The following is a 17,472-nucleotide window of genomic DNA, read 5'->3' on the forward strand; positions in this document are numbered from 1 at the left end:
CCACGCGCTGCGGGTATTGTTCGGCGCCGCGGCTGCGGTGTTTAGCCCTCCACGTCCTCCGCGCTTGGCATTGGCTGCGCCTCGCGTAAACTTGCAGTGCCCACGAATTCCCCCGATGAAGGAAGCGATCGTGCGGCTCCCTCTTTTCTTTAAGTTGTGCGGGAGGAGGCGGGGGAGGAGGGGGACGAGGACTGTGGGAGGGGAGAAGGCAAGCGGGGGTGGAGGGAGGAGGAAGAGGAGGAGGCCGAGCGGAAAAAACAATAACAATAAAGAAAAAGTGATCCCTGGCTTATCCCCCTTCCTCCAGCCGCCGGGCCGCGGGGCAGGCAGCCTCACCGGCGAGGACCCCACGGAGCAAGTGGGGAGAACCGGGTGGGGGGGGCTCCTCTTCGGGCGGCGACGACCACCACCTCCGTTTGTTTCGGTGGTTGCCGGCACAGCCTTTTATTTTTTATTTTCCTTCTCCTCCTTTCTCCCTCCCCTGCCCCCGCGCCCCCGCGGAGCCTGCCCGGCCTCCCTCCCTTCCTCCCGCGGGCTCCGAGCCGGGCCTCCGGCCACGCCGCCCCTTTAACGGTGGCCCCCGCCCGCGCGCCCGCCCCGCGCCGCCATTGGCGCGGCGACCGTGTCACTCCGGCGCCCCCGCCCCGCCGCCGGCCCGCCCCTCCCGCCCCGCTCGCCGGGAGCCCCGCCGCCCCGGCAGCAGCCGCCGAACGTGCCCGCCGGCCCACGCTGCCGGCTCGCGGCGCCTCGCCCGTGGCCGTTCCTCGGCGCTCCCGGGAGCTTGGGCGCAGGCGCTGCACAGGCCCGGGGACTGCTCGCTCGCTCGGCTCGCGGCCTTCCGCGGAGGCCACCGCCTGCCCCCACGATCCGAGCAGCTCCCGGCGGAGCCCGAGCTACCCGGGTGGGGAGCGATCAGGCCGGGCGGCGGGAGGCTGGCTCGGGAGTGCCGCGGGGCGTGCCTGGGACTGGGCAGCCGCTGCCCCACACGCTCCCTATTCTCCCCCGCGCCTTAGTAACCCCTACTCGGTGGTATTAAAAGCGCAGGTGAAGGCAGGTGGGCATCGGTGGGCGTAAGTCGAGCCAAGCTCGCCCCCACATGCCCCTCAGCCCGTTCCCCCAGCCCCGGCACGCTGGACTCCCACCCCCCTACTCCCCGCGGCTCCTGTTCTCCGATTACAGCAGTAAACACCGGGCAGCAGCCCCGCAAGGGAGGGGGCCGTTTGGAAGAGGTTGAAAGACTGTGGCACCCTCGGGGTGCACGTCCAGAAGCCGGGACCGCTGCCACGGGGACTGGAGAGGTGTGGGGCGCCCCGCGGCCCAGCAAGGCTCAGGCCGGGCGGGGTTGTTGGCCGCGGGTCAGGCTGTGGGCCTCCGGAGAAGAAACTGCCAGATTTGGAGGACTTCAAAACTTTGGAGCGGGTACCCGGGCGCTCCCAGAGCAGCCAGCCTCCTCGCCCCGGGCCCCTGGCGTCCCCCCGCCGCGTCGGACCTCGTCCGGGCCTCGGCCGGCAAAGCTCACGAGGTACCCGGAGAGGCGGCGGGCTGCAGGCCGAGGTGTGAAGGCACGTCCTGGGGCCAGCGCCCCGCTGGCCTGGAGGGCTGCTTCCCCACCCCTCACATGCCTAGGCAGTGTTTGAAATAAAATGCGAGGAAAGGACAGGCGCATCTCGTCTGTGCTGGAGCGGAATGGACCAAACACCAAAAAAGGCGGGAAGGATCCTTATCTAGCTCGCCGTGACTGACGCTGCCCAGGCTCTTGGCGCCGCCACGGGCCACCACTGCCCGCAGAAGCGGGTCTCCGCCGACCAGGGCTGCTTGCAGCCCCCTCCTCCGGGCCACCTGAGCCCCCTGCTTGCCTCCCACCCACACTGCGGGTCTGCCTAAGTGGGGGTGGGACGATAAAGGAAATGGAGGCTTCTCCACAGATCTGAACGCGTTTGAGACTGCCCTGAAAAGGCAAAGTGCTCTCTTCCTCACATCCCAGTTCCCCCATCTCTTTCTCCGAAGAGGGACCAAGGGCAGGTGTCAGACTACCCCCTTCACTGATGGGAGTCTGAGGCAGGCAGGTGGGCAGTGAGACCGGAAGGAATATCTGTGTCCTCCTGGTAGCCGTTACAGGTTGCCAAGTGCCCGGCGTTTTGCGGTTGTTAACCTTATTCATGGATTTACACCGGAGGGGAGGGGAGGGGATAAGGTATTGAGGAGACACTACCCCGAAAAAGAAACACACAACTTGGAAAGAAGCGTCCTTAGCTGTTGAATGTGAGCTGCCCCGAGAACCCATAGCCTGGCCTGCCTGCCTGCCTGCTTTCAAGCCGTCCCACTTCCAAGTTTTCTTCTTTCCCACTCGCTCGCGCACCCCCTATTCTCTCGGCTCGCTTTGATTTCTCCTTTGCGGCGCCCGCGGTTCCGCGACGGCGCGGCTGGGCGCTGGCTCGCGCCCGGGGCTGGGGGGGCGGACGCCTTCATACCCGCCGGAGACCCCGCAGCCTGGGCCCTCCTGACTATTCGCTCCCGGCTCCAGTCCTCCTCTCTCCACAGGACACAGAGCAGCTGAGCCAAGTTCAAAGTCACGTCGCCGTCCCTCTCAGAAGTGCTTTCTTTCTCTACAAAATGCAGAACCCTTTCCTTCTTGACATAGTATTGGGAAAGAAAAAAAAAGAAGAAGAAGGAAAGGGAAGTGCAAGGAGAGCAAGGGAGAAGAAGGGGGAAAAGGCTTGCAGAAGCTTTCAGAAATTATCGCCTGCAAAGGAGACTGGGGATCCTTGGCTGGAAGGAGGGCGTGGGGGAGAGGCCAGGCTGCGTTACACGTGTGACTCCAGTTTTTCAACAGGTTTCTGAAAGGGCCAGGCTGTCACGGCGGCAGAATCGTGGGGTTTCTCAGTTGGGCAAATCCATTCCTTCTTTGTAAGTTTCCCAACATTGTCCTTTCCAAGTGTTATACAGCGCCCGCACTGGCAGGGCCAGCTCCTGGGACAGGGAGGCTGTGGGCCCCCGCACGCGCGGGCATAGGCCGGTTTCCTGTGCAAGTGCAGCGAGCTGTAGGCTCACCGGCATCTCAGATGTCTGCAAGGAATCTGCAACCCCAGCGAACAAGACGGCGCCCGTGAACAGAACACGTCAGCTGGGTTCTTTCATAGAGTACAAACCCACCATACCCTCTCTCACACACATGGGGTATATATACTTTGCTGGATAGCAGAAGCCAAACAAAACAAACCAGCAAAGAAAACCCAAGGCCACTTAAGGAGAGGTGTGCAGATCTTGGGAGGGGAGCTGGGGGAAGAGATGGTGCCATAAGCTCTCTTGCATAACCTGGACAAAAAAAAAAGAGGGTAGAAGGGGGCGAGACAAGGTTCACAGGCTTCCAACCTCATCGTCTGTGTCATACACTCATAAATTCAACAAGCTCATCAACAGGATATTAAGTTGCAGGTCCCCTTTGATTCAGCTTCTCAACCACTCCTGGGCTGGGTGACCCCTGACCCAGGAAGGACCACGTGTGTGGCAGGGCAGCCCCATCTGTAAAACTCACCTAGAACAAAAGTTCTTTGTCAAGATGTGAGAGAAGTGTGATGGGAAAGAGTGGGACATTGTGAAAATACCAGCCAGTGTTGGGACGTTTCAATGCCCTTTTTTAAGGAGGGGCAGTTGGGTGGGGAGTGTGGTGGTGACGCGAGATAAAGTCCTCTCCGGCCTGCTCCATGAATTTCTCTTCCTCCTACAGCCAAAATTTACAGTTTTATTACTGGGCTTCTAAAAAGTCTCCCTATAAAATAATATGTGCTCACCAGCGGTTCAGTGAAAATATTTATGAATTTGTCAAAAGGAACTCCAGAAAAAAAGAAAGCAAGAAACCACCAGCCACCCTGCCTTTTACTGCCCTTGGTGACAGTAGCTGTGGTTTTGCAAAAGGAAGTGTCGGCCTGGTTTCCTCTTTCCTCACCGGAGGAGCACTGCCTATGTGACAGAGCCGAACAAACAAAAAGGCAGCAGCCTTGGTGTACACGAATGTGTTGAATTATCCTCCGGAGCCTCTTTCCTTGGGCTCCCAGACAAACTTACAGCCAGAGAGGGTGACTCTGATGACAGGCGAGTCGCTTTCCAATAAACTGCAGTATTATTGCAACAGACTTTGTAATACAATTTATGCTGTCATTCATATAGAACAATGCCATATGTCAACCATATTGCTTACACCAGTAAATCCATCAATGTGTCACGATTTGATTTATCTCAACAGCTTCTTCCGGTAGTGAAGTGTAGATACGGCAAGGGGTGTTGAGTGTGTGTGCTACCTGAGGCACGTGAATTGTTAATAACCACACAATTTCCTCTCTTCCTCCTTCTTTTCCTTTGTTACTGAGAATAATTTAAAGGATAAAGACTGAAGGGGAAAAACACACCTTGAGAATAAATGCTGGGGGTGGGGATTCTGCGAGCCTCGCACATGGCCAGGACTTTCGCGGTTCAAGTTTTGAGTGTCTGAACAGATTGTAGGACACGTGATGGTTTATTTCCCAGCCCTAATGGTTAAAGGTCAGTCAAAGGCCTTTCTCCAAAGCCTTCTCTGAGGGGCAAAATGACTGATAATCAAATGGCAGTATTTGACGACATACTAATTTTTTTCTACCCAATGTACTCTTTGAGAGTGGAGGAATGAGAGGGTGGTGATTTTCAACAGCTTTTAACCACAAAGGCCAACTGGCTGCAGGATGGGTCCAAATCCTGCCTACCCACATAACGGAACACAAGCCTCACAGCCAAGCTGCTCCAAACTCTTGCCTTTTTATCTTCAGTAAATCCATGCACTTGCCTGACAGAGATCCTACACTTGGGCAAGACACACATTTTGGACCATTCTGAGCCACACTCAGGCATGGAACATAAGGATGAGGATGGAGCAGAGAGAGCTCAGGAGGGCAGGAATGAAAGGCCAGTTCACACTGAGGCACCCAAAGGACTCAAAAATCACAGAGCCCAGTCCTCAGGTGGTCAAGGTAGAGGGGTGGCCAGGAGGGGAAGGGCCGTGCCTGGCTGCCTGGGGAACCTGATTTGGCAAAAGTCCTGGAACCACAAACACCCATCACTTCCGGCCCTGAGAAGCTTGGCCTAGACGACCCCTCTGCCCCGCTCCCGTGCCTTTTAGAGCTGTTACCGACCCCCACCGCCTTCTCGGGCGGCTGTGGGCAAGCAGTTCCTCAGCCGCGCGTCCATTATACACTCGTTGGTGCTCCAGAGCTGGACGCCAAAGGTCCTTCTATCTTTCCCTCATCCCCCTTCCCCCTACTCCTCCGCCCTTGAACCCGTCTTCGACGCCTCTCAAATGGCACGAGCCTCTCCCACCCCGCCGGGCACCCAGCCCTGCCGTGAGGAGGCCGCTCTGGCAGAAATCACGCGGGACCAGCGAGTCGTAAAGCAATTGCAAGGCAATAAAAGGCGGCCCCGGTGGGTTCCCCAGCTCCTTTCTTTCTGGTCCGCCCCTCCAACCCCCAGTGGCCCCCTCCTCCCGCCTGCAGAAACAATCAAACAAAGGCTCAAAAGCCAGGAAATGTCCAATTCACTTCCCTTGGAGTTTATTAATTGCCCACACCCATCGCTGGAAACTTGGTTGTGGGCAGGGAGAGACGGAGGGCACGCGGGAGCGGGCCAGCCGCGCGGACACTCCCTCTGCGCCGCATGAAGTCGCGGATGCCCGCGAGGATCCCAGAGGCCGCATTTTCGGCCTCTAGGAGCTGGGAGCCGAGTGACCTGCCGGTCATTTACTGTACCTCTCACCTTGCCTGCCTCTTCGTGCCTTTATTTGGGAGGCTGGAAGGCGGCTGGGGTTCGGGGTGCAACAGAAATCTGGAACGCACAGGCCCAGGAATGCACCCCAAAAGGGGCGTCTTCGCACCGGCACCTCCGCTGCTAAAAACACGGCCAAAGACATGAGCTTGTGGGGCTTGGTTGGTGCAAACGCGGGGACTCGATCCACTGGGGAAGTGGCATAACGACCTCTATAAGTCCCCTGCTTTTAAAACCAGAATTATTTTCTTCAACGCCCTGGAGATTGTTGGTGTTTATTTAGGAAGTGTGACTCAGTCTATTGGGTTCTTAGAAACTCGGGAAGTTCAGGGGGTTTGATTTGGCTCACAAATAGCTTGAAAAAGAAAATGTGCACCTGGGGTCAGGCAGGTCATCACAATAACAAAAAGCGCGTCTACAAAATAAAAAGCTCTTTTATAAAGGAAGGCAATCCCGGAAATCCACGCCAGCCTTCCTAAGGACCAGCTAGCTGGGCCTATTCTCAGCTTTAATTGGCAGGCGGTTTATTGGCGCCTTATTGGTGTTGATTGAATTTTTGCTCCTAGTCCTTTCTTTTAAGAATTAGCATCTCAAGTCGATTTACCTGAGTCAATGATCTTTTTAGGGTCTAGATTTGGTCATAAATTTGCAAATATTCATTAAACTCACTTTGTAAATATCCTCCTTTCCAATAGCTACCCAACTCCCTATTATTGCCCTGAGAAACTTTTTTCTCTCTCTCTCCTTTTTTAAGGCTTCAATAAAAAGAAATTGATCAGGGAGCTATATTTGAATTAAGACATATTAAATCGATGACAGATACATATCACGCTGTGTTTAACAAGAGTTGTACAAGAAGGCGGGTTCCAGATTCCGCACGGCTCTGCTGCACCATTATTCCCATTTTTACAGCCTTTCCTTCATGCCTTCACCCATTAAACCATTAAATTTCAGCAATTCAATAAAACAAAGCAGTTATAATTTTGACGAAAAGCTATTTTGAAGGGGGTTGGAGGTACCCATTTTATGACACAATAAAAATGCTCAACGGTGTATATTAAAGGCTAGGTTGTGTTTATTTTCATCTTTCTTGATCATTCTTTCTCGTTTTTATTTTTACTTCTAACTTGGAGGAGTGAATTTAAAGCTGCCATTACTTAAGTCTTGACACCATGGTTAAGGAATTCAGAGAGAGGAAGAGCACGTGAGAGGTCGGCGTGCTGAGTGGGACTGAAGGTGGTGTGGGGAAGAGCCCCGTTGGAGGTTTGCTGCCGAGCCTGGCACTGGCCAAGCTCCCGAACAACCTTGGCGCCCTGCATGGTTGGCTCGAGATGTTTCAAGTTTTGGAGACAAAAACCTGGGTGCTAAGGGTCTTCCTCTTCAAATACAGACGTGGATTTTGTCACTGCTGTTTATTAGAAATGTTTTCCTTCTGTGCACGTGTGAAGACTAGAGAAAAAGCCTATTTCAAATGTGATGGTAGCATTGCCTGTGTTTACTTGTCAGTTTTTATAAGAGAAAGGACACTCCCAAGGTTCACGGGGAAGCTCCTTGTTGCACATTATTCACACCAATGTAAATTGTGCCATCAAATCCACTCTTTTGAAAATATTTATTATTACTTCCCAGATCACTACCCGATCAAGGCTTTATGTGGGCTTTTACTGAAGCTGCAAACGAATTAAGCTGAAAACAGGATTTACCTCAAAAAAGAAGGGGGAAAAAACCCATACTCTAATCCTTGTTGCTTCCTAATAGCTTTATGAGGGAAGCAAAAATTTAAAAAATTAAACCCTTAATTTTCTGAATATTGTGAATTGTACATATGATACATTTTAAACATTTCTTTACAAAAGTTCATCTAACGTATTTTTGGGGGGAATGGCACATCTCACATTTCTGTCTCCCAAAAGTGATACAGGGGACAAATTCTGTTAAAAAGAAAAAAAAAAGAAGGAAGGAAGGAAGGAAGAACAAAACCGCAGGCTTGATTAAAAAAAAAAAAAACACTGTCAAGAAAAGGGACTCTCTTTAAAAAAATATTTTTATGGTTTCAACATAAAACTTCTAACTAGAAATGGAAAATATGAAGTGTGTATATTAGCAAACAGCGACAATATTTTTAATACAGTATTTCATTGGGCCAATTCTAATTCCTTTCAGAGAAACTGAGGCATGCGCATGGCATGTATTCGGGAGCGGACCCTGTGTTACTCCGCAGCTTCCCTGTGGATAGAGGCCTTCTGGCCTGCCCAGTCACTGTTACCTCCAAAAGGCAAAAATTAGAATCGCGGCCCCAATATCTTCCTCCCCCGCTCCGCTAAATCTAATTGGAGGTGGCAGATACCGAACCGATGAGTGGCGAGATTACACTTAGAGCCAGTTGCTTTGAACCATTTTGAAAAAGACTCCATGAGCTAAAAAGTCGCAGTAAAACGGTTCTTTGGGGGGACAGGGAGGGAGGTCTATTTGGAGTTCACCTGGTGTATTTCGGAGCCAAGTCACTCAAGTTATTTTGCAACCAGTGGGGCCTGAATTACTTATTCCGACTTCTGCATGTGCACGCCCCCGTGTTAGTGCTGGGCAGAGTGGTGTCCAAGTAGTTCCTAGCATCACTACTGCAGTTACGATGACCAGTCGTCCACCCGCTTCCCAAGGGTTTGGGCACTGCTATTGGGGCTGTGGGTTCCCTCCTCGTCTTTGCGCTCCGGGGAGCTCTGACCGCGTGCCAGTGCACACTCTGCGCCAGGGCGGTCCAGGGAGTGCGGGGCGGTGTGCGCGCAGGCCAGGCATAAAACTTTGCAAGTGCTACTTGGGCATCCCCGGGGAGGCGGAGACCAGGGCACCGTGCGGGGAGGAGGGGCGCGAGGCGAAAGCGCAGGCGGTTGGGAGCCCAAGGGGCGAATCCCCGCTGGGCCCTGGGTCTGAACGGGAGCCAATGGAGCAGCCGAGGCTGCTGCCAATCATGTGGCTACCTCCAATCCCACCCGTGCCATTTGCAAAATCTCGGTCCCACTGTGCAGCTCAAATGTGGTGTTCCCTCTGCCAATCGCTGGAGGACACAGTGGCAACAGGAATAAGCAGAGTTAGGAGGCCAGGACAAAAGAAGTTAAAGAGCCCCTAATATATACATGTTTCTGAAGGCGGGCAGAGGGAAAAAAGTGCCCCCAGTGAGGGTCTGTGGGCCCGATTGTGTAGTTCTGATGGAGCCCCCTTTGAGCAAGAGGATCCCGCCAGCGCTGAGATTAGCGGATTTGGCAACAGCTCAGGCCCGGCCGCTTCAGAATATGACAGGCTTCCCGGCGCTGGTCCGCGCGCCCGCCCACTCCCACCTCCGCGCCGCCGCCCTGCACCGCCGTCCGCGGGACTTGGGCGCTGACCCCGGCGTGGCCGTCACTCCGCTGGGACCCGAGCACACGGCCCAGACGAGCGCGCTGGGCCTCAGCCCTCCCTCCCAGGCGCTCCCGGCGCAGCCCGAAGCTTCGGCAGCCTCCATCACGCACCCCGACGCGGGTACCTACCCCGGCCGCAGGGGCAGCAGAGGCGCGCAGCCCTCCACGCCCCCGCCCCCAGCCCCTCCTCTTCCTCCCTCCCCGTCACCCCCTCCCCCTTCCCCTCCCCCGCCCCCTCCTTCTCCTCCTCCTCCTGCCCTCTCGGGCTACACCACCACCAACAGTGGCGGCGGCGGCAGCAGCGGCAAAGGCCACAGCAGGGACTTCGTCCTCCGGAGGGACCTTTCCGCCACGGCCCCCGCGGCGGCCATGCACGGGGCCCCGCTTGGAGGGGAGCCGCGGTCCGGCACCAGCTCCCCCCAGCACCCGGCCCCGCCTCCCCACTCGGCCGGCATGTTCATCTCGGCCAGCGGCACCTACTCGGGCCCGGAAGGCGGCGGCGGCCCGGCGCTCTTCCCTGCGCTGCACGACACGCCGGGAGCCCCCGGCGGCCACCCACACCCACTCAACGGCCAGATGCGCCTCGGGCTGGCGGCGGCGGCTGCAGCCGCGGCGGCCGAGCTGTACGGTCGCGCCGAGCCACCCTTCGCGCCGCGCTCGGGGGACGCGCACTACGGGGCGGTGGCGGCCGCTGCAGCCGCCGCCCTGCACGGCTACGGAGCCGTGAACTTAAACCTGAACCTGGCAGCAGCAGCGGCCGCGGCAGCCGCGGCGGCCGGGACTGGGCCCCACCTGCAGCACCACGCGCCTCCCCCGGCGCCTCCGCCGCCGCCGGCGCCCGCGCAGCACCCGCACCACCCCCACCTCCCAGGGGCCGCCGGGGCCTTCCTGCGCTACATGCGGCAGCCAATCAAGCAGGAGCTCATCTGCAAGTGGATCGACCCGGACGAGCTGGCCGGGCCGCCGCCGCCGCCGTCACCGTCCCCAGCCGGCGGCGCCAAGCCCTGCTCCAAAACTTTCGGCACCATGCACGAGCTGGTGAACCACGTCACGGTGGAGCACGTGGGTGGCCCGGAGCAGAGCAGCCACGTCTGCTTCTGGGAAGACTGTCCGCGCGAGGGCAAGCCCTTCAAGGCCAAATACAAGCTCATCAACCACATCCGCGTGCACACCGGCGAGAAGCCCTTCCCCTGCCCCTTCCCGGGCTGCGGCAAGGTCTTCGCGCGCTCCGAGAACCTCAAGATCCACAAGCGCACTCATACAGGTGGGTGTCTGTCCCCGGCCCCGCCACTGCCGCCGCCTTCTGCGCCGCCGCCGCCGCCGCCGCCTCTGCTTCTCCTGCTGCTCGCCTTAGTTTTTCCTTTCTTCTGCTGCTTCTCTTCGAAAACGTATAACCCGGACATGTGACTTCTTTTTTTTCTCTCCCCCCCTTTCCTTTTTTCTATGAATAAGTAATTCGATAGCACACACAGGCCCCGCGCTGGGTTCCCACACGGCCGAGTGTCCAGCGCGCCCGCAGCCCCCTCCACCGGGACCGGCCACGCGCTCCAGCCGCCGCCGCCGCCGCCGCCCCGGAGCAGAAGCAGCAGCAGCCGAGCAGGAAGGCGCCCAGGACGGTCGGCAGCCCCCATCCCGCCCGGCCCCGGGAAGTCGGGGAGGGCGGCAGGGAAGGGGGGCCGGGGTCGCCAGGGCCGCTCGCCTCCCTCCAAACCAGTCGCTGCGCCGACGGTAGCGGGTGTGGGATTGGGTGCCGGGGCGTCGGCCCGTCGTACGGGGAGGGTGGACCCGTGCTCCTTGTCAGGGTGCGGAAGGACACCCCCCCACACACACACACAGACACAGACACACACGCTACTGTCCTGGAGTGTGAAGGGCTTGGCGTCTGTCCTGTCAAAAGAAGGTTCCAGAAGTTACAGGATGGGGAGGGCCCCCTCCCGCAGTCGGCGAGGCCTAGCCCGCCACGGAACTTGGGGGTTGGGGCATTGGAACCGGGTACCGCGTGGACCCCGATGGCAGGCGGCCACGGCGTGGGCCGTGGGACAGCCCGTGGACTGAGGGCCTCCGGTGGCCGCCTGCGGGCGCGCGTCAAACTGAAGCATAATGGGGCACGGGCGGGATTTATAGGACAGACGAGAAGATTGTCCCTCAGAGGACGCTTAAGTAACTGGAGTTTACGTTCTGTAATCACTCAGCTGATTTACTGCGTTGCTTCGGTCGAAGGCAGTCTTTAGGCCTGGGACGCAGGGCCAGCGGCCAGGCCTGAATGCAGCTGCTGTACCTGGGTGGCCTTGGGCTAGAGGCCTGCGGGCCTTGCTGCAGGGGCGACACCTTCCAGGCCTCCTCCCTGAGGGAGAGTAGGCCGAGGGCTTCCGCCTTCGGGAGTTTCATCAAAAGTCCAGCTGCTTGCTCTTGGCCCTGCAACAAGTCCCTAAACGCAGTGAGATCAGCCTCCACCCGCAGGCCTTCCCTCCAGTCCTTGGGTTTCCGGGCCCCCTGTGCCAGCTTTTGTGGTTGTATTTCTGTTCTCCAGCGTGGGTCCAGCCTGGGGGGAAATTGCGCAGTTGCCCCTGGGAGGGAGGGAGGGAGGCAGGCCGGCCAGCATCCCCGGCTCACGTTTAAATCCGTGCCCAGTGGTTTTGGCGGTGCGTGTTGTGTGTAGAGAGGGGCTATTCTTGGCCTCCTTCCCTGGCCACCACACGGCTCTGGCTTCAGGGGAGGGGGGGGTGTGGTAGCTCGGATGCCTAAACAGACTAGGGCCTAACCCCCGCCCACTCCTGTGTCCTGACCCACGTGCCCCGAGGCCGTGGTAGCCACCGTGGGCCTGCTCTGAAGGACCAGGCAGGAGCGGGGAGTTGTCTGCCGCTTACCTTCCCTTCCGTAAGCAGTGAAATTGTGACGTGTCACCTCTGTCAGAAGCTGAAATGTCAACCCTGGGTCTCAGCCTTTGGGGTTAGGTGGAACCGGTTCCTACCCACCAACAAGGACCATTCTGTCTCCCCCTTTCTCTTTTCTCCTTCCACCTCTACTGTGCCCCTGTTTTCTTTCTTTTTCCTCTGTATTCCAACACTGGGTCTACTGGCTCGTCTTTCTCCTGTGCCCCGGAGGAACCAACACTGTTGGCCGGGTTTATTCTTCACACTCCGTGGTAGGCAGGTTGTTAAATCAGATGAAAAGCCCTGTAGGCTGCAGGCTACAACCATGTGAGGCTGCATGGCAAAGCGCACGGATCCTTGTATTTTGAAGGCGCGCTGTAGTCAGTGCTGCCTCTGGCAGTCAGTACCAGTGCTTAGGCAAAATGGGAATTAACTTTGTTGAAGCTCATATGCTGAGAGCTTTTTAAAAGTTGCAATCAGCATTGTAAGTTCTGTGTTTTCTCTCTTGAAGAAGCTTATTTGGTTGACGCTTAATTTAAGTTTCAGTCACTTTTTCCCTGTAAGGAAAATTACAGTCCATACTTCTGAGTGCTTTCAGATGGCTAACATGTCCTGGCATTGAAGCAGTCTGTCATTGGTAATAAAATACCCCAAAAATCAAACTGCACTGAAATACTTGTATGGAAGGCACAGGAAAGCTTGCCACAGAAATGTGTGTACCCTGAGCCTCACCTTAATATTTTCCTTAATTATCCAAAGCATAAATATCCTAACAAATGTGTAAGCTGATGAAATGTGGAGAAATTCAACTTCATTTCTTATATCCTCAGTAAAAACACACTGTATCATCTGTTGAAGATGACTTGTTCAGTTATGAACTCAAGTACATCGCAGTCCCAGACACTGGCTACACTGTGCTTGCTTTCTTTTTTCTTTCTTTTTTTTTTTTTAACGCTAAGGTGGGTGGAATTTTCTAGTTGTCTTTTAAAGCTGGTGAGCTCTTCTTGGCCTTGTGTGTAAAAGCAGCGAGTTGGTTAGACCGGCTCCCAGGCGTGATCAGCCAAGGCGCGTGTTCTAAAGCTGTGTGGCAAGCTGAGGGGGTCTCCTGTGTGAGGCTCTGGCTGAGGCTGGTGGTCTGCGCAGGTTCTGTTCCGCTGTGTTCTGAGCCTCCCTGCAGGCCCTGGGGAATGCTGGGAGAGCGCAGAGCCCAGGCAGCTGGGGACAACGAATGCTGGGAGGTGTGTGTGTCACAGGTGCCTTGCTTCTAAAGGGAAAACAAGTGTTTTGTGTTACTTCCGATTCTTCCTCAATGCCACAGCCTCTCCACCAATGACATCCCTGAGGCAAAATGCCCTTATTGAAATTCTCCTGCACCCGAGTGAACTTTTAATTTATCTTGTGTCTATCTGTGGTTTTTCTTTTTCTTAAATCCCCACACCTTCCCTTGGGTTTGGAGGTCTGATTTTTTCAGTATATGTCTTGATGGGGGGTTTCTACTATTGTATGTTTAAGTGTGTGTTTCCTGGGGGATGTGTGTTTGTTGTGGGGGTGGGGTTCTGCTGTTGGGATAACCCCCTGGACCTTACTCTAGCCATGACATCTCACCCTGATCCACGTGGTGCTGCAGGGGCTGACATCTGGCCCCTCTCAAGGCCAGGTTCAAGCAAAGGCTCCGGTCCAGGGGACTCCCTTGCCCCCTTTGGGTCCCAGACCCCAGGAATTGGGAATATATAGTAGGCTGGGAGCTCGTCTATGGGAAAATGGGGAAATTGTATTCCCAGCTTTGCTCCAAGATTTCTCTCCTGTGAGAAGTTTCTGGAAGGCCATTGTTGACCTTTCCTGTGTTTTGTTGCAGGGGAAAAGCCTTTCAAATGTGAATTTGATGGTTGCGACAGGAAGTTCGCCAACAGCAGCGACCGAAAGAAACATTCCCATGTGCACACCAGCGACAAACCCTACTATTGCAAGATTCGAGGTTGTGACAAGTCCTACACCCACCCCAGCTCTCTGAGGAAACACATGAAGATCCACTGCAAGTCCCCACCACCTTCTCCAGGAACCCTGGGCTACTCTGCTGTGGGGACTCCCGTGGGTGCCCCCTTGTCCCCAGTCCTGGACCCAGCCAGAAGTCGCTCCAGCACTCTGTCCCCTCAAGTGACCAACCTCAACGAGTGGTATGTCTGCCAGGCCAGCGGGGCCCCCACCCACCTCCACACGCCTTCCAGCAACGGCACCACCTCCGAGTCTGAAGATGAGGAAATGTATGGGAACCCCGAAGTTGTGCGGACGATACATTAGAATTGATTGTTGTCATCCTCCATAACAAGTGAGATAATAGGTGGGGGTCCTTGGACCATATCCTAACCTGAGACAATGCTGAGCCTCAGACAAACCCCCAACTCAGACTTGCCACCGGGTCTAATTAGCCCTATTTATTCAGTATGAAACCCTATGGTGTTTGTACATTTAATTAATTTAATTAAGATATTTGGGCTTTTTTTTTTCCCTTCTTAAAAAACAAACAGAAAAACCAAGCTGGACTTGTACATTGCAGGGGGCCAGCTGTACCAAGGAAAAGGGGAGATTATTCGAGATACATGCCGATGCTATATGTCTGTGTGTATGTTTTTAAACGGGGTGCAAACAAGCATTAAGTCAGGACTGAACACAGCCACCAGGCCTGCTGCATTTCCCGGGGTGCCTCTAGAATGCCTTCCACACCACACCCTGGGCTGCTTCTGAGCCTCCTGTTTGGGCCCTAATTCTGCAAACACACACTTGCTGCATTGCCAACAGACCCTGGACTGTGTTTACAACTCTTTGGAAGACCCTTTAAGTTCTATTACTTCTAATTTTTAAATATCTACTCTCTCTTTTTTTTCCCTTTTTTTCTGATCTTACACTAAGGGGATATTTTTATACAGGGTTATTTGTTGAGGACCTACTTGTGCGGATTTAAAAAAAAAAGTTGCAGCAACCTAGTTATCTCTTCATCGATTGTGTAACTGTGATTGTTCAAGTGAAAGTGGGGAGAGAACGCTGCTGCCACAGACAACTGTGAAACTGTGATATTTTATAAAACAGATCCAAGTGCTTTGTTTTTCATCTAAATGTTTTTTTTTTTTTTTAATCTGAAATCAGCTGCTGCCTCCTTAACTATACACAGTGCTTGTGTAATGAAGAGATGATTTCTGATCACAACTTGGGGCTGCCAACGGTTGCAGTCCCATCTGAGGTGTGGTGCTGGTATCCTGGCTTCTGAAAAGCGATTGTTTCAAAAACAAGCCAACCCCTCTTTTCTGCTGTTGCATCAACATTTTGAAATCCTCGTTTTTCAAATGCCTACCACTGCATTCTCTCCCCCCTGAGCACCAAGCACATGGAAGTCTGTTCCTTTTAAAAATGAGTGTGTGAAGTGTATGCTTTACATTAACACAGGGGAGGGAGTTGTGATCCATATTAAAATTTTTAAAAGGTTTCTAGTTACCAGCAAACACTGATGAATGTGTGACCTTTGCCAGAGCTGTCAAGAGAGGACACAAAAGGTCAAGGACCTAGGACAATAACTCTTAGTCAATTTATTTTCGGTTGATACAACACATCTCCTGTGTAAAATGTAGTCCATCAGAAACATCACACAAAAATACTAAAGGGCGCTAATTTACCCTCAGAGTTCCTGAAGACACCCCCTCCCCAGGGTCTAGAAATTTGTTTTGTGTGCTGTGAGTGGTTGATGTAGTCTTGTCATTGTTAATAACTTGTATGTGAATTCTTTTATTTGTACAGTTGAATTAATTTATTTTTAGATTTTTTTTTCTGGAAGAGTTCAAAGCACACCAAAGAATTATATTATACATTTTGGTGAAAGATGGTCATTTATGATTCATGATTTATTAGAAAAGAAAGGAAAGAAAACAGAAAAATATATTTTTAAGCTGACTTGAATGAACAACGTCACGTGAAAGCCAGGGCTCTTCCTGCATGTCTGTTTTGGGTTGTGGTAAGCAAGATGGTACATAGTTTATAGATCTACTGCTAGTACAGTGCATGGTGCTGTCCCTTGGAAAGCCTTCCAGTGTTGTCTTCAGATTGTTAACAGTGGACATGAAACATGCAGACCCTTCCTTATGAAGAAAAAGACCAGAAAACTTGACTATAAAGTAATTCTACATTTTGTTAAAGTTTATATGCTGTTCCTATTCATTCATTTTCTAAGTCCTTTCAAATAGGAAAGATAAGGTATAGTGGGGGGGATAATTTATGTATTGTAAACTTATTCGGACAAAATATTCCTGATGTATAATGAGTTGTTTTATTTATACAACTTTTTCAATGGTAGTTTGCACTATTCTTTATTATGCTACAGGTTTATTTATTATGAAACAAAGGAATATGTATTTTATGTATTTTGCCATGCATAGGTAAACTGCCACAGATTTATTGGTTCCTGATTCACCCGAGATAAAAACTTACAATGTGTACCTCCAATAGAAAGAGAACAAGAATGGTTATGAAGTGACCAGTCTAATAAAGGTATTCTTCCTAAGCACTGCTCATGTCTTCCCTAGTGGAACAGCTCTGTCATTCCCTTAAAAAAGAGAGAAGCTTGCTAAGATAGCGACCTTTTTAGCCTGTCTCTCCTTGAACTCTTTATTTCTTAGCTTCTCCCCATAGTGTATTTTTGCAGCTTGGTTTAATTTACTAGTGTAATCTAGAAAGTACAAGGTTTTTATGAAGACAGGTCCCTGCATTTGTAGAAACATCCGTTTTTGAGGTTACTGTCTTCATTCATTTGCTAAGTTAATGATTAGTGATGAGGATTCTCACCAATCAAGAACTGAGAAGTGTGTTTTAGACTTTCTTTGGTGCCTAGCCCAAACAGGACATTTTAAAGAATGAAGCAAAGGAGGCAGGAAAGTGAGACACTTCAAGACACAAGAAAGTAAAAGCAAAAAAGAAAAAAAAAAAAAAAAAAGAACTGATGGGTAGCAAGTGAAACAAAGTCATACACAGGTAATGGGAGTATCATACAATTTTACCATAGTTTTAATTTTGGTAGGAGGGAAGGCAGTTTTGAGTATTTGAGTGTATGGAAGTAACAGCATTTTAGCTGTTAGACCACCGTGCCGGGCAAGTAACAGCATTTTAAAGGGGCAAATGTTGAGGAAAAATTAGTGTTGTGGCAACAGTAGTTGAATGTGTTTGGCTATGCATGTTAAACAGGCCTGAATGTTTGTATGTTTTAGTATTAGCCGACACAAAACTGATAGTTGGCAAGTGGCAATGGTGCCAATAAGCATGTCTCCGCAAGGTTGTACTAGGTTTCAAAAGTCAGTCTGTTAAACAGTAAAGGTGAACCAGGTTACTAAGCACGATTTTAAGCCAGATGGCAATAACCAGCACACGAAGGAGAAAACACT

The 17,472-nt window shown here is 53.0% G+C and overlaps 1 protein-coding gene across 2 annotated transcripts; it reads left to right on the plus strand.

Moving 5' to 3' along the window:
* The first annotated feature begins 8,607 nt into the window (after positions 1-8,607).
* On the plus strand, positions 8,608-16,598 carry ZIC5 (Zic family member 5). Of its 2 annotated transcripts, XM_058670566.1 has the most exons (3): positions 8,976-10,443; positions 13,908-14,378; positions 16,474-16,598. In XM_058670566.1, exons 1-2 carry the CDS (start codon positions 8,991-8,993, stop codon positions 14,348-14,350), a joined length of 1,896 nt encoding a protein of 631 aa, XP_058526549.1. In that variant the 5' UTR covers positions 8,976-8,990; the 3' UTR covers positions 14,351-14,378; positions 16,474-16,598. The 2 variants fall into 2 exon arrangements, with proteins under 2 accessions (XP_004577434.2, XP_058526549.1); XM_004577377.2 differs by lacking the exon at positions 16,474-16,598 and having other exon boundaries at positions 8,608-10,443; positions 13,908-14,925.
* The last annotated feature ends 874 nt before the right edge of the window (positions 16,599-17,472 follow it).

This window comes from Ochotona princeps, chromosome 12, assembly GCF_030435755.1.
Source record: "Ochotona princeps isolate mOchPri1 chromosome 12, mOchPri1.hap1, whole genome shotgun sequence".
Lineage (NCBI taxonomy): Eukaryota > Metazoa > Chordata > Mammalia > Lagomorpha > Ochotonidae > Ochotona > Ochotona princeps.